Source organism: Catharus ustulatus, chromosome 5, assembly GCF_009819885.2.
Source record: "Catharus ustulatus isolate bCatUst1 chromosome 5, bCatUst1.pri.v2, whole genome shotgun sequence".
NCBI lineage: Eukaryota > Metazoa > Chordata > Aves > Passeriformes > Turdidae > Catharus > Catharus ustulatus.
The window spans coordinates 76,026,640-76,039,708 of record NC_046225.1 but is presented as its reverse complement, the minus strand read 5'-3'; the positions used below and the strand labels follow the sequence as shown (position 1 = coordinate 76,039,708).

At 51.7% G+C, this 13,069-nt stretch overlaps 1 protein-coding gene across 2 annotated transcripts in view; it reads left to right on the top strand.

The window, feature by feature from the left end:
* The window catches only part of SFXN5 (sideroflexin 5), a 113,504-nt gene extending 103,226 nt beyond the window's left edge, over positions 1-10,278 (top strand). The window contains exon 14 of one of the 2 annotated variants that reach the window (XM_033060816.2): positions 10,110-10,278. In XM_033060816.2, coding sequence (XP_032916707.1) covers positions 10,110-10,187 — 78 coding nt within the window. In that variant the 3' untranslated portion in view covers positions 10,188-10,278. The remainder of the gene's footprint in view (positions 1-10,109) is intronic. The other variant, XM_033060818.2, reaches the window with a different exon arrangement.
* The last annotated feature ends 2,791 nt before the right edge of the window (positions 10,279-13,069 follow it).

The following is a 13,069-nucleotide window of genomic DNA, read 5'->3' as shown; positions in this document are numbered from 1 at the left end:
CTTTTTTTTTTTTTTTTTTTTTTTTTTTTTTTTTGGCTGAGTGATGAGCTGTATGCCAAATCCATCTGCTCCTGTCTCCCCTAGCTGCCTTCCATATCGTTCCAGGCTCCCTGGCAGCGAGCCTAGACCTATCTCTCTCCCTGCACTCTCCGGAGCACATTCCTTTCTACACCTTTTCCCGAGCTGGGATAGAAATGAGTATCAACCCCAAACAAAAAGCATCTGCTTCCTGCCTGCTGCTGCCTCACCGGCCTGGCCTGCACGTTACACCCGTGTCAGCCCGTGCTAAACACACACAGCACACACCCCCTGCTCAGAGCCCAGCCTAGCCTAGCCTAGCCCAGCCCAGCCCAGCCCGGCCCGGCCCAGCCCAGCCCAGCCCGGCCCAGCCCCGCAGCACCAGCTGTGAGCACCGCACCATTTGTTCCTCCAGCCCACGCCAGCACTCGGAGCCAGTTCTTTATCACCCCAATTAGCCTTGTCTGAGCTGATGAGTTAGAGAGGCTCCCACTGCAAGGCAGGGATGGGGAAGGATGGAGAGCGGTGGGTGCCCGCCAGCGAGCCCGGCTTTGTTCCCTGGGATGCAGGGATGGGTTTGACCAAGTCAGGGAATTCTGAGTTACTGGGGCAGGGTATTCTGAGTTACCTGAGCAATTCCCAGCTTTGTTCCCTGGGATGGATGGGTTTTACCAGGTCAGGGCACTCTGAGTTACCTGAGAGATTCCCAGCTTTGTTCCTTGGGGTGCAGGGATGGGTTTGACTGGGGCAGGGCACTCTGAGTTACTGGGTCAGGGCATTCTGAGTTACCTGAGCAATTCCCAGCTTTGTTCCTTGGAATGGATGGGTTTTACTGGGGCAGGACACTGGTGCTGGCGCTGCTGCCATCGTGCCAGAATTACCTGAGAGATTCTCAGCTTTGTTCCCTGGGATGCAGGGATGGGTTTTACCAGGTCAGGGCACTGGTGCCTGAGTTACCTGAACAATTCCCAGCTTTGTTCCCTGGTATAGATGGATTTTACCAGGTCAGGGCATTGGTGCTGGCACTGCTGCCATCGTGCCCAAGTCACCTGAGCAATTCCCAGCTTTGTTCCCTGGGATGGATTTTACTGGGGCAGGGCACTCTGAGTTACCTGAGCAATTCCCAGCTTTGTTCCTTGGGATGCAGGGATGGGTTTGACTGGGTCAGGGCACACTGAGTTATCTGAGTGATTCCCAGCTTTGTTCCCTGGAATGGATGGGTTTCACTGGGTCAGGGCACTCAGTTACCTGAGGGATTCCCAGTTTTGTTCCTTGGAATGGATGGGTTTTACTGGGGCAGAGCACTCTGAGTTACCTGAGAATTCCCAGCTTTGTTCCTTGGGATGGATGGGTTTGACTGGGGCAGGGCACTCTGAGTTACCTGAGCAATTCCCAGCTTTGTTCTCTGGGATGCAGGGATGGATTTTACCAGGTCAGGGCACTCTGAGTTATCTGAGTGATTCCCAGCTTTGTTCCTTGGAATAGATGGATTTTACCAGGTCAGGGGCACTGCTGAGTTAGCTCAGTGATTCCCAGCTTTGTTCCCTGGGATGCAGGGATGGGTTTTACCAGGTCAGGACATTGGTGCCTGAGTTACCTGAGAGATTCCCAGCTTTTTTCCTTGGAATAGATGGGTTTTATCAGGTCAGGGCACTCTGAGTTACCTGAGCAATTCCCAGCTTTGTTCCCTGGTATAGATGGATTTTACTGGGGCAGGGCACCAGTAATGGCACTGCTGCCATCGTGTCCAAGTTACCTGAGCAATTCCCAGCTTTGTTCCCTGGGATGCAGGGATGGGTTTTACCAGGTCAGGCACTCAGTTACCTGAGCAATTCCCAGGTTTGTTCCTTGAGGTGCAGGGATGGGTTTTACCACGTCAGGGCACTCTGAGTTACCTGAGGGATTCCCAGTTTTGTTCCCTGGGATGCAGGGATGGGTTTTACCAGGTCAGGCACTCTCAGTTACCTGAGCAATTCCCAGCTTTGTTCCTTGTAAGCTTTCTTTTGTCCCTGGTAGCTGTTTTAGCAGGAGCTGAGAGTGCTGATATCCATCAGCCATCTCTCAGGAGCTCACACCAGACAGCAGAGAAAGACCTGAGCCCTTCCTTGTGTTCCACAAGAATCTTTATTTCATGCCAAGGGTGGTCCAGCAGCATCCCCAGAGACAAATTTGAGACAGACATGTTTATAGGTTATGGGGGATTGAAACTATAGCCAATGAAAGTTTATACAGAGAACAGCATCCAATCCAAGTGAGAAGTTCTAAAGGTGAACTGACCAATTACACAAACTAATTTCTAACCAATTATCTTCCAAAGTGTCAGAGAGTGACCAAATTAAGGAGTTTGGCTCAACCTTGGTGTCTAGGATACCTTATCTATTATAGCAAGTTCCAGGGGCAGGGGAAGGTGGCTTTGGGGGAATTGTGTGATCCACAGTTCCCTGGGATGGATGGGTTTTACTGGGGCAGGGCACTCTGAGTTATCTAAGCAATTCCCAGCTTTGTTCCTTGGAATGGATGGGTTTTATTGGGGCAGGGCACTGATGTCTGAGTTACCTGAGTGATTCCCAGCTTTGTTCCTTGGAATAGATGAGTTTTACCATCCTGCCAGAGTTACCTGAAGGATTCTGCCCCATAAACCCTTAACAAAGGTCAGGGCTCAGCGTTTCTTGGTTTTTTTCCCCTTTTTTCCCTCGTGCTCTTGGCTCTCTTCCAGAGGGAAAGGAGCATCCTCAGGCTTCACCTTCTCCTGGGGCTGAGCTAGGATGGGCTGGGATGAACTGGGATGAGCTGGGATGAATTGGGATGAGCTGGGATGAGCTGGGATGAGCTTGGATTAACTGGGATGAGCCAGGAAGAGCTGGGAGCTGCACCCTTCTGGTGTCCCCAGCAAGGCTGTCCCTGATCTGTGGCAAAGCTTCCAGCAGCCTCTCAGGGCACTGAAGGAATTCCTGCTTCCCCCACAGCCCCACTGGAGTTTCCCATGTTGGATACCAAGCTGTCAGTGCAGCCTTCAGCCCCAAATCCTGGGGTTACCCCAAACTCCCCCTGGGGTGATGCTTCCCACCCTCTCAGAGCTGCCAGGAGCTTCTGTCCCTCCTGGATTCCTTGGGGAGGAATTCCTGGTGACAGCCACCATCCCAAAGGCAGGAAGGGATCCCTCTGAGCCCTGGCACAGACAGGACTGGGAGGAAGAGTTCCATGGCCACTGGAGCTTGGCTGAGCAGGTCCAGGGTTCTACACAGCAGGACCTACCCCAGAATGAGTGCAGTGACACTTCCCAACAAAAAACTCCAGCCAGGGAGTCAAGGCCTGGCCTGGTGCTCAGCCAGGTTGGGATTTGATGTTGTTTGGACACCTGTAATCCACCTTCTCCACCTGATTTCCAGCTGGGAGGAGGAGGTTCCTGATTTCTGAGCAGCTTTCCCAATTTCCTGGACACCCAGATGTACCCCCAGTTCCTCCAGCCTCTTCCCAGGCTTTGGGAAGGTTCTGGAGTTTTTGAGCACTGCCCATGTCCCCAAGTGCCACATCCCTGTGGTTTTTGAGCACTGACCTTGTCCCCAAGTGCCACATCCCTGTGGTTTGTGAGCCCTGACCTTGTCCCCAAGTCATTTTTGTGATTTTTGAACACTGACCTTGTCCCCTAGTACCACATCTGTGTGATTTTTGAGCAGTGCCTATGTCCCCAAGTCATTTGTATGGTTTTTGAGCACTGACCCTGTCCCCAAGTGCCACATTGCTGTGGTTTTTGAACACTGACCATGTCCCCAGGTGCCACATCCTTGTGATTTTTGAACACTGACCATGTCCCCAAGTGCCACATCCTTGTGATTTTTGAGCACTGTCCATGTCCCCAAGTCATTTGTGTGATTTTTGAGCAGTGACCTTGTCCCCAAGTGCCACATCCCTGTGGTTTGTGAGCACTGACCTTGTCCTCAAGTCATTTTTTTGATTTTTGAACACTGACCATGCCCCAGGTGCCACACCTGTGTGATTTTTGAGCTCTATATCCCCAGGTGCCACATCCCTGTGGTTTTTAAGCACTGTCCATGTCCCCAAGTAATTTGTGTGATTTTTGAGCACTGCCCATGTCCCCAAGTGCCAAATCCCTGTGATTTTTGAGCACTGACCTTGTCCCCAGGTGCCACATCCCTGTGATTTTTGAGCAGTGACCCTGTCCCCAGGTGCCACATCCCTGTGGTTTTTGAGCACTGACCATTGTCCCCAGGTGCCACATCCCTGTGGTTTTTGAGCTCTATATCCCCAGGTGCCACATTGCTGTGATTTTTGGGCACTGTCCCCAGGTGCCACATCCCTGTGATTTTTGAGCACTGACCTTGTCCCCAAGTCATTTTTATGATTTTTGAACACTGACCATGCCCCAGGTGCACAGCTGTGTGATTTTTGAGCTCTATATCCCCAAGTGCCAAATCCCTGTGATTTATGAGCACTGCCCATGTCCCCAGGTGCCACATCCCTGTGGTTTTTGAGCATCATGTCCCCAAGTGCCACATCCCTGTGGTTTTTGAGCACTGTCCCCAGGTGCCAAATCCCTGTGGTTTTTGAACACTGACCATGTCTCCAAGTCATCTGTGTGGTTTTTGAGCACTGCCCATGTCCCCAGGTGCCACACCTGTGTGATTTTTGAGCTCTATATCCCCAGGTGCCAAATCCCTGTGATTTTTGAGCACTGACCATTGTCCCCAGGTGCCACATCCCTGTGATTTTTGGGCACTGTCCCCAGGTGCCACATCCCTGTGATTTTTGGGCACTATTCCCAGGTGCCACATCCCTGTGGTTTTTGAGCCCTTCCACCTCAGACCTGATCTCCCAAGCCCTGCTCAGCCCCAGAACGATCCCACCTCCCCCTCCCCACCCCTGATCCCACCCCAGACCCCCCTGCAGTCCCTCCATGGATGCAGAACTCACCCCCTGCAGCAGAGGAGCTGCTCCCCCTGCACCAGGGGATGGAAGCTGGAAGGATCTACAAACAATTATCTCATCTCTTCCTTCCACCTCCACCACCCCAGCTCTGCCTGCTCTATTCCTGATGGGTTCCCTGGAGCTGAAAACTTCCCAGCACAGACGCCCCACACCTTCCCAGCCGTCGGCTGCGAGATTTTGCTCTTCCCACCAGGATACTCATCCTGCTGTTAGCTTGGATTGTGCTGCCTGCTTTTCTTGAATTGTGTCCCAAGAGAGCGTGAGCACAGCCCTGCTCCCTCCTCCCTGCACATCCCAGCACAGCAGCTCAGCCTGCCAGCCTGGCACAGCCCATCCCAGAGCTGATCCAGGCTCCTCTGGGCTCTCCTGGAGATCCAGACCTCTGGAGAGGTGGCACTGGGGCTCTGGGAGGCTTCCAGCAGGCTGGGTGGAGCTGCCCCATTTCCCAGGGTGGAATTTATTTCAAAGCTCAAATCCCAAGATCACTGAGGTTGGAAAAGCCTTCTGAGATCACAGAGCCCAACCTGTGCCCCATTTCCCAAGGCAGAATTAATTTCAAGTCTCAAATCCCAGGATCACTGAGGCTCTAAGGTCATAGAGCCCAGCTTGTGTGTCATTTCCCAAAGTGGAATTCATTTAAAATCTCAGGGTCACTGAGGCTGGAGAAGCCCCTTGAGATCACAGAGCCCAGCCTGTGCCCCATCTCCCAAGGTGGAATTCATTTAAAATCCCAAAATCCCAGGATTACTGAGCCTCTGTGATCTCAGAGTCTCAGTGATCTTGGATTTGAGATTTTAAATTAACCTGTGCCCCATCTCCCAAGGTGGAGTTAATTTATAATCTCAAATCCAGGATCACTGAGTCTCTGAGGTCACAGAGCCCAACCTGTGTGCCATTTCCCAAGGTGGAATTAATTTAAAATCCCAAATCCCAGAATCACTGAGTCTCTGAGATCACAGAACCCAACCTGTTCCCCATCTCCCAAGGTGGAAATAATTTAAAATCTCAAACCTCAGGATCTCTGAGGCTCTGAGGTCACAGAACCCAACCTGTTCCCCATCTCCCAAGGTGGAATTCATTTAAAATCTCAAATCCATGATCACTGAGGCTGGAAAATCTCTCTGAGATCACAGAACCCAACCTGTGCCCCATTTCCCAAGGTGGAATCAATTTAAAATCCCAAATCCAGGATCACTGAGGGTCTGTGATCTCAGAGTCTCAGTGATCCTGGATTTGAGATTTTAAATTAACCTGTGCCCCATCTCCCAAGGTGGGATTCATTTAAATTCTCAAATCCAGGATCACTGAGGCTGGAGAAGCCCCCTGAGGTCACAGAGCCCAACCTGTGCCCCATTTTCCAAGGTAAAATTCATTTAAAATCCCAGGATCACTGAGGCTCTAAGGTCACAGAGACCAACCTGTGCCCCATCTCCCAAGGTGGAAATAATTTAAAAACTCAGAATCCCAGGATCACTGAGATCTGTGATCTCAGAGTCTCAGTGATCCTGGATTTGAGATTTTAAATTAACTTGTGCCCCATCTCCCAAGGTGGAAATAATTTCAAATCTCAAATCCAGGATCACTGAGTCTCTGAGATCACAGAACCCAGCCCATGCCCCATCTCCCAAGGTGTAATTCATTTTAAATCCAGGATCACTGAAGTTCTGAGATCACAGAGCCCAGCCTGTACCCCATCTCCAAAAGTGAAATTAATTTAAAATCTCAGGATCACTGAGGCTCTGAGGTCACAGAACCCAACCCATGCCCCATCTCCCAAGGTGGAATTAATTTAAAATCTCAGGATCACTGAGATCTGTGATCTCGGAGTCTCAGTGATCCTGGATTTGAGATTTTAAATTAATTCTGCCTTGGGAGATGGGGCACAGGTTAATTTAAAATCTCTAATCTAGGATCACTGAGGCTCTGAGATCACAGAGCCCAACCTGTGCCCCATCTCCCAAGGTGGAATCAATTTAAAATCTCAGAATCCCAGGATCACTGAGGCTGTGAGATCACAGAACCCAACCTGTGTCTCATTTCCCAAGGTGGAATTAAATTAAAATCTCAGAATCCCAGGATCTCTGAGGGTCTGTGATCTCGGAGTCTCAGTGATCCTGGATTTGAGATTTTAAATTAATTCTACCTTGGGAGATGGGGCACAGGTTAATTTAAAATCTCAAATCCAGGATCACTGAGACTCTGAAATCACAGAACCCAACCTGTGCCCCATCTCCCAAAGTGGAATCAATTTTAAATCCCAGGATCACTGAGGCTCTGAGGTCAGAGAACCCAGTCTGTGCCCCATCTCCCAAGGTGGAAATAATTTAAAATCTCAAATCCAGGATCACTGAAGCTCTGAGATCACAGAACCCAGCCTGCACCCCATCTCCAAAAGTGAAATTAATTTAAAATCTCAAATCCCAGGATCACTGAGTCTCTGAGATCACAGAGCCCATCCTGTGCCCCATCTCCCAAGGTGGAATAAATTTAAAATCCCAAATCCAGGATCACTGAGGCTCTGAGGTCAGAGATCCCACTCCGTGCCCCATCCCCACCCTGTCACAGCTGTGCCATCCCCATCCATCCCTAACCCCACCTGGGTATTTCCCTGCCCTCCCAAACCCCCTGGAGCATTTCTGTGCAGCAAACCCCGCAGCAGGGGAGGAGAGGCTGCGGCAGAGGCAGGGCAGGGTGGATCCTGCCGGGAAGGAGCCCTGGGATCCGGGTCCCCTGCACCTCTCCCGGTGCTCTCCCGGCACAATGCTTCACTCGGTGCTGCAGCACCGAAAGCAATGCTCGAGTTGCTAATAATGGCACTAAAAGAAAATATGCTACATCTGTTATGGATAGCAGTACAAAATTAGCTGATCACACCTCTGACACCCAAGATGTCTTCACTTAAAATACTCGTTGGCTTTACTTTACATAATTTGCTGATTATATTTAAAAGAAATACAATTTTGCAATTACTGTTCTTTCTGGTGTGCTATCTATGCATCATTTTCTTTTTATGTTTATATATTTCTCCTTCATTAGTGCAGTCTGAAGGGTGATTAGATCCCTTCAAACATTTTACAGAGGTTAAACGTTGATTAAGATTTAATTATTACTGTAAATAGCTTGGAATGACATATGGTGCAAAAACCTGACATATGTGCATTTGAATAAATGAAGTGCTATTTCCCATGATGCTTCAGTAGCTGTTTAACAGCTTTGCTGAAGGGTTATGTTGCACCTCATGTTAAGATTGCTTTGATGTTATATTTTGTTGGGTTTTTGCAGCTGAAAGCTAAGAACAGTTTTTCCAGTTTTTAAAAACATTGAATATTTTAAATACCTAAATTGTTTTGCACAAATTTTTGCTAATTTGTCTAACTAGGTTAAACATTTTTTTCGAAAGCATTTCGATTTTTAACGTGGGCTCCTCGCATTGTGTCGGCACCGGCGTGGGTTCCGTGGGAAGGGTTTGGAAAATTCCGGATTTTCTGAGGGTCCTGTCCCGCCCGGAGCGGGGTCTGCGCTTCCCTGGGATCCCTCCCAGGGATGCAGAAATTCCAAACCATTCCAGAGCAAGGGAAAGCTTCAGGAGGGGTTAAAATGAGGGAAGGGATGGAGATTTCCTGGGGATGGAGGAAGGGCAGGAGGGGTTTGGCTGTGAGGGTGGAGCTGAGCCGGGCTCTGCCCTCGAGGCTCTCGGGCTTTGCCAGGTCCAGCCTTGGGCACCGAGCTGCAGGGGGAGGGAGGGATGGGAAATGGGATGGAAATGGGATGGGAAATGGGATGGGAAATGGGATGGAAAGGATGGGAAATGGGATGGGAAATGGGATGGAAATGGGATGGGAATGGGATGGGAAATGGGATGGGAAAATGGGATGGAAATGGGATGGGAAATGGGATGGGAAATGGGAAAATGGGATGGGAAATGGGATGGAAAGGATGGGAAATGGGATGGGAAATGGGATGGGAAGGATGGGAAAATGGGATGGGAAATGGGATGGGAAATGGGATGGAAATGGGATGGGAAAATGGGATGGGAAATGGGATGGGAAATGGGATGGGAAGGATGGGATGGAAAGGATGGGAAAATGGGATGGAAATGATGGGCAATGGGTTGGAAAGGAAGGGAAAATGGGCTGGAAAGGAAGAGATGGAAAACTGAGCTGGAAAAGAGGGGAAAATGGGCTGGAAAGGAAGGGATGGAAAAATGGGATGGAAAGGAGGGGAAAATGGGATAGAAAGGATGGGAAAATGGGATAGAAAGGAAGGGAAAATGGGATGGGAAATGGGATGGAAAGGATGGGATGGGAAAATGGGCTGGGAAGGAAGAGATGGAAAACTGAGCTGGAAAAGAAGGGAAAATGGGCTGGAAAAGAAGGGACGGGAAATGGGGCTGGAAAGGATGGAAAAACTGGATGGAAAGGATGGAAGAATGGGATGGAAAGGAAGGAATGGGAAACCGGGCTGGAAAGGAAGGAAGAATGGGCTGGAAAGGATGGAAAAATGGGCTGGAAATGAAGGGAAAATGGGCTGGAAATGAAGGGACGGAAAAATGGGCTGGGAAGGAAGGGATGGGAAATGGGATGGAAAGGATGGGATGGGAAAATGGGATGTAAAGAATGGAAAAATGAGATGGAAAGGAAGGGAAAATGGGCTGGAAAGGATGGAAAAAATGGGATGGAAGGGATGGAAAAATGGGCTGGAAAGGATGGAAAAATGGCCTGGAAAAGAAGGGATGGGAAGCTGGGCTGGAAAGGAAGGGATAGGAAATGGGATGGAAAAGAAGGGATGAGAAGCTGGGCTGGGAAGGAAGGGATGGGAAGCTGGGCTGGGTGGGAAGGGAAGGGAAGCTGGGCTGGGTGGGAAGCGCTGCAGCCTCAGACACTCTATAATTCATCATCTGTAATTCTGAGATTCCTGGAGCTCTGGCAGGCAGGGAACGTGTGCCACAAACCCCTGCACAGGGGAGGGGGGGCTGGGGCACGGCACCTGGAACCCAGGAAAGTGTGACTGACACAGAATTGTCCCCATCCCCTCCCTGTTGGAACCCCAGAAAGGTGTGACTGACACAGAATTGTCCCCATCCCCTCCCTGTGCTCGCTCCTGGACCTGCCCCGCTCTGATCCTGCTCCTCTCTGCCCTCGCAGATCGAGACGTCCCAGCTGGAGCCCGAGATCGCCATGGCCACCAGCAGTAAGACCGTGGTCTACAACAAAGGCTTGTGAGGCAGGAGGAGAATCCCAGCCCAGAAGGGAACCCCAGACCCGCCTGGGAGGAAGCAAACAGCAAGAAGAAGATGAGATAATAGAGCTCAGTGCTAGGAGCTGCTCCCGGCAGCCCGGGAGGGAATTAACACCTGCACAGAACTGACACCTCACACCACTCTAAAAGATTAACATTAAAACTTTTAACCTAGCAACAGCAGCGACTACAACAAATAAAACCCCGTTGAAACACTTTAGAACTAGCTCACAGAAGTCAGAGTCACTGGCACTGCTCGGAGGGAGCTCGGGCTGGGCTCTCCAGGACGCAGAATCACCCAGCACAAGTTGTGTCACAGCTCTGATCCCACTGATGCTGCACAGCAGCGACTGCAGAGACCAGGGGTGCGTGGATGACTGACCAGGGAGTGCCTGGGATGGATTTCCTCCCGTCCCACCCCAGCAGTCGGGCACTGAAGAGGAATTCCCAGCTGGGTGTGCCCCCTCCATCCCTCCTCCTCCTCCTGGATCCTTCCCACCATCAGGAATTCCACCAAGATGCTGCAAAGCCAAGGTGCCCACACGTGGAGTGATGCTGGAGCTGCTCTGTTCCTTTGCCCAGCCCTGGGGGGTTTGTCCCACCCAGCACCCTCTGACAGAGATGTTGTTAATCTGAGCTGGTTGGCTAAGCCACACTTTGCTGAGCTGGTGTCCAAGGACAGGATGTGGATTAAGTTTGGATCAGTCCCCAGCTGGGCAGGCAGTGGGACAAGGATCATTGCAGGGCCCTTCCAACTGGAATTCTTCATATTCTTCATCTCCTCCTTCTCCTCCTTCTCCTTCTCCTTCTCCTCCTCCTTCTCCTTCCTTCTCCTTCTCCTTCTCCTTCTCCTTCTCCTTCTCCTTCTCCTTCTCCTTCTCCTTCTCCTTCTCCTTCTCCTTCTCCTTCTCCTTCTCCTTCTCCTTCTCCTCCTCCCTCCCATTTTTGCCAACCCCTCCACCAGCTGTGCCCAAAGCCAGGTCCTGGCAGCTGTGCTGAGCTGATGGCTGTGCCACTGCACCTTCAGAGGGGACACTGCCCTCTGGGGACATCTCTGTGTGTGTGTGTCCCTTCAACAGCTCCGCTCTGGGGTGGTTGAAGGCCTGAGTCAGCCCCACACTGCACCCAGTCCTGCCCTCCCTGGCTTTGGGGACACAGTTTGGCTTTCTGGAACCTCAAAAAATTCAAAATTCCAACCTGAGGGACTCGCTCAGGTTCGTTTGGAGCGTGGTCACCAGCAGAGCATTCCAAAGGCAGGATGTCCCTGCAGGATCCTTGTCCCTGTAGGATCCCTGTCCCCTGCAGGATCCCTGTCCCTGTGAGATCCCTGTCCCTGCAGGATCAGTGTCCCTATGGGATCCCTGTCCCTGTAGGATCCCTGTCCCCTGCAGGATCCCTGTCCCCTGTAGGATCCCTGTCCCTGTAGGAGCCCAGTCCCTATGGGATCCCTGTGACTGTGGGATCCTTGTCCCTGCAGGATCAGTGTCCCTGCAGGATCAGTGTCCCTGCAGGATCCCTGTCCCTGCACAATCCCTGTCCCTGTAGGATCCCTGTCCCTGTAGGATCAGTGTCCCTGTGGGATCCCTGTCCCCGCAGGATCCCTGTCCCTGCACAATCCCTGTCCCACAGGATCCCTGTCCCAGCAGGATCCCTGTCCCTGTGAGATCCCTGTCCCTGCACAATCCCTGTCCCTGCACAATCCCTGTCCCACAGGATCCCTGTCCCCGCAGGATCCCTGTCCCTGCACAATCCCTGTCCCCACAGGATCCCTGTCCCTGCACAATCCCTGTCCCCGCACAATCCCTGTCCCTGCACAATCCCTGTCCCTGCACAATCCCTGTCCCTGCAGTATCCCTGTCCCTGTAGGATCCCCGTGGGGACAGATCCATGCTCCTTCCTTTCCATGCCCATTTCCTGTGGGGTTGGGGAGGGTGGGGGGAAAGAAGAGACCAAATCACCACTGACACCGAATGTATTTGATGGATTTACTGCAATGCCTGGAACTGGGGGCCTGAGCCCCTCAATGTGGAGTCAGACCCATGGGAATGGGAACCACACAGTGGGGCAGCTCAGGGCTCCTGCTCTGCCCTGCCCTGCCCTGGTGGAAATCAGGAATAACTGCACAAAAGGGAGCAATGCTGTGGATTTCCACATCAGCCCTGGTGTAAATCTGGAATAATTGCACAAAAGGGACCAATGCTGTGGATTTCCACATCAGCCCTGGTGTAAATCAGGAATAATTGCACAAAAGGGACCAATGCTGTGGATTTCCACATCAGCAAACGGGACAGCAGGGACCAGCTCCAGGCCCTTCACTGTTCCTGGGACAGCTGCCAGTCCCAAACCCTGCTGGAGCCCCAGAGTGGGCCCAGCTCACCCCTGGCTGCTCTGGATTTACACCAGGGCCAGCACAGCTGCACTTGGCCCCGTGGAGTTCCTTCAGTGCACTAGATGAGATGAATGTATGTCCCAGAGGATGAGGCTGGGACTGGGGAGGCCACGAGGAGGTGACAGCTGTCCTGGGGACACTTCCATGGCTGTCTGTCCTGGGGACACTTCCATGGCTCTGCCCTGAGGACACTTCCATGGCTCTGCCCTGGGGACACTTCCATGGCTCTGTCCTGGGGACACTTCCATGGCTGTGTGTCCTGGGGACACTTCCATGGCTCTGTCCTGGGGACACTTCAATGGCTGTTTGTCCTGGGGACACTTCCATGGCTGCCCTGGGGACACTTCCATGGCTCTGCCCTGGGGACACTTCCATGGCTCTGTCCTGGGGACACTTCCATGATGTTTATCCTGGGGACACTTCCATGGCTCTGTCCTGGGGACACTTCCATGGCTGTCTGTCCTAGGGACACTTCCA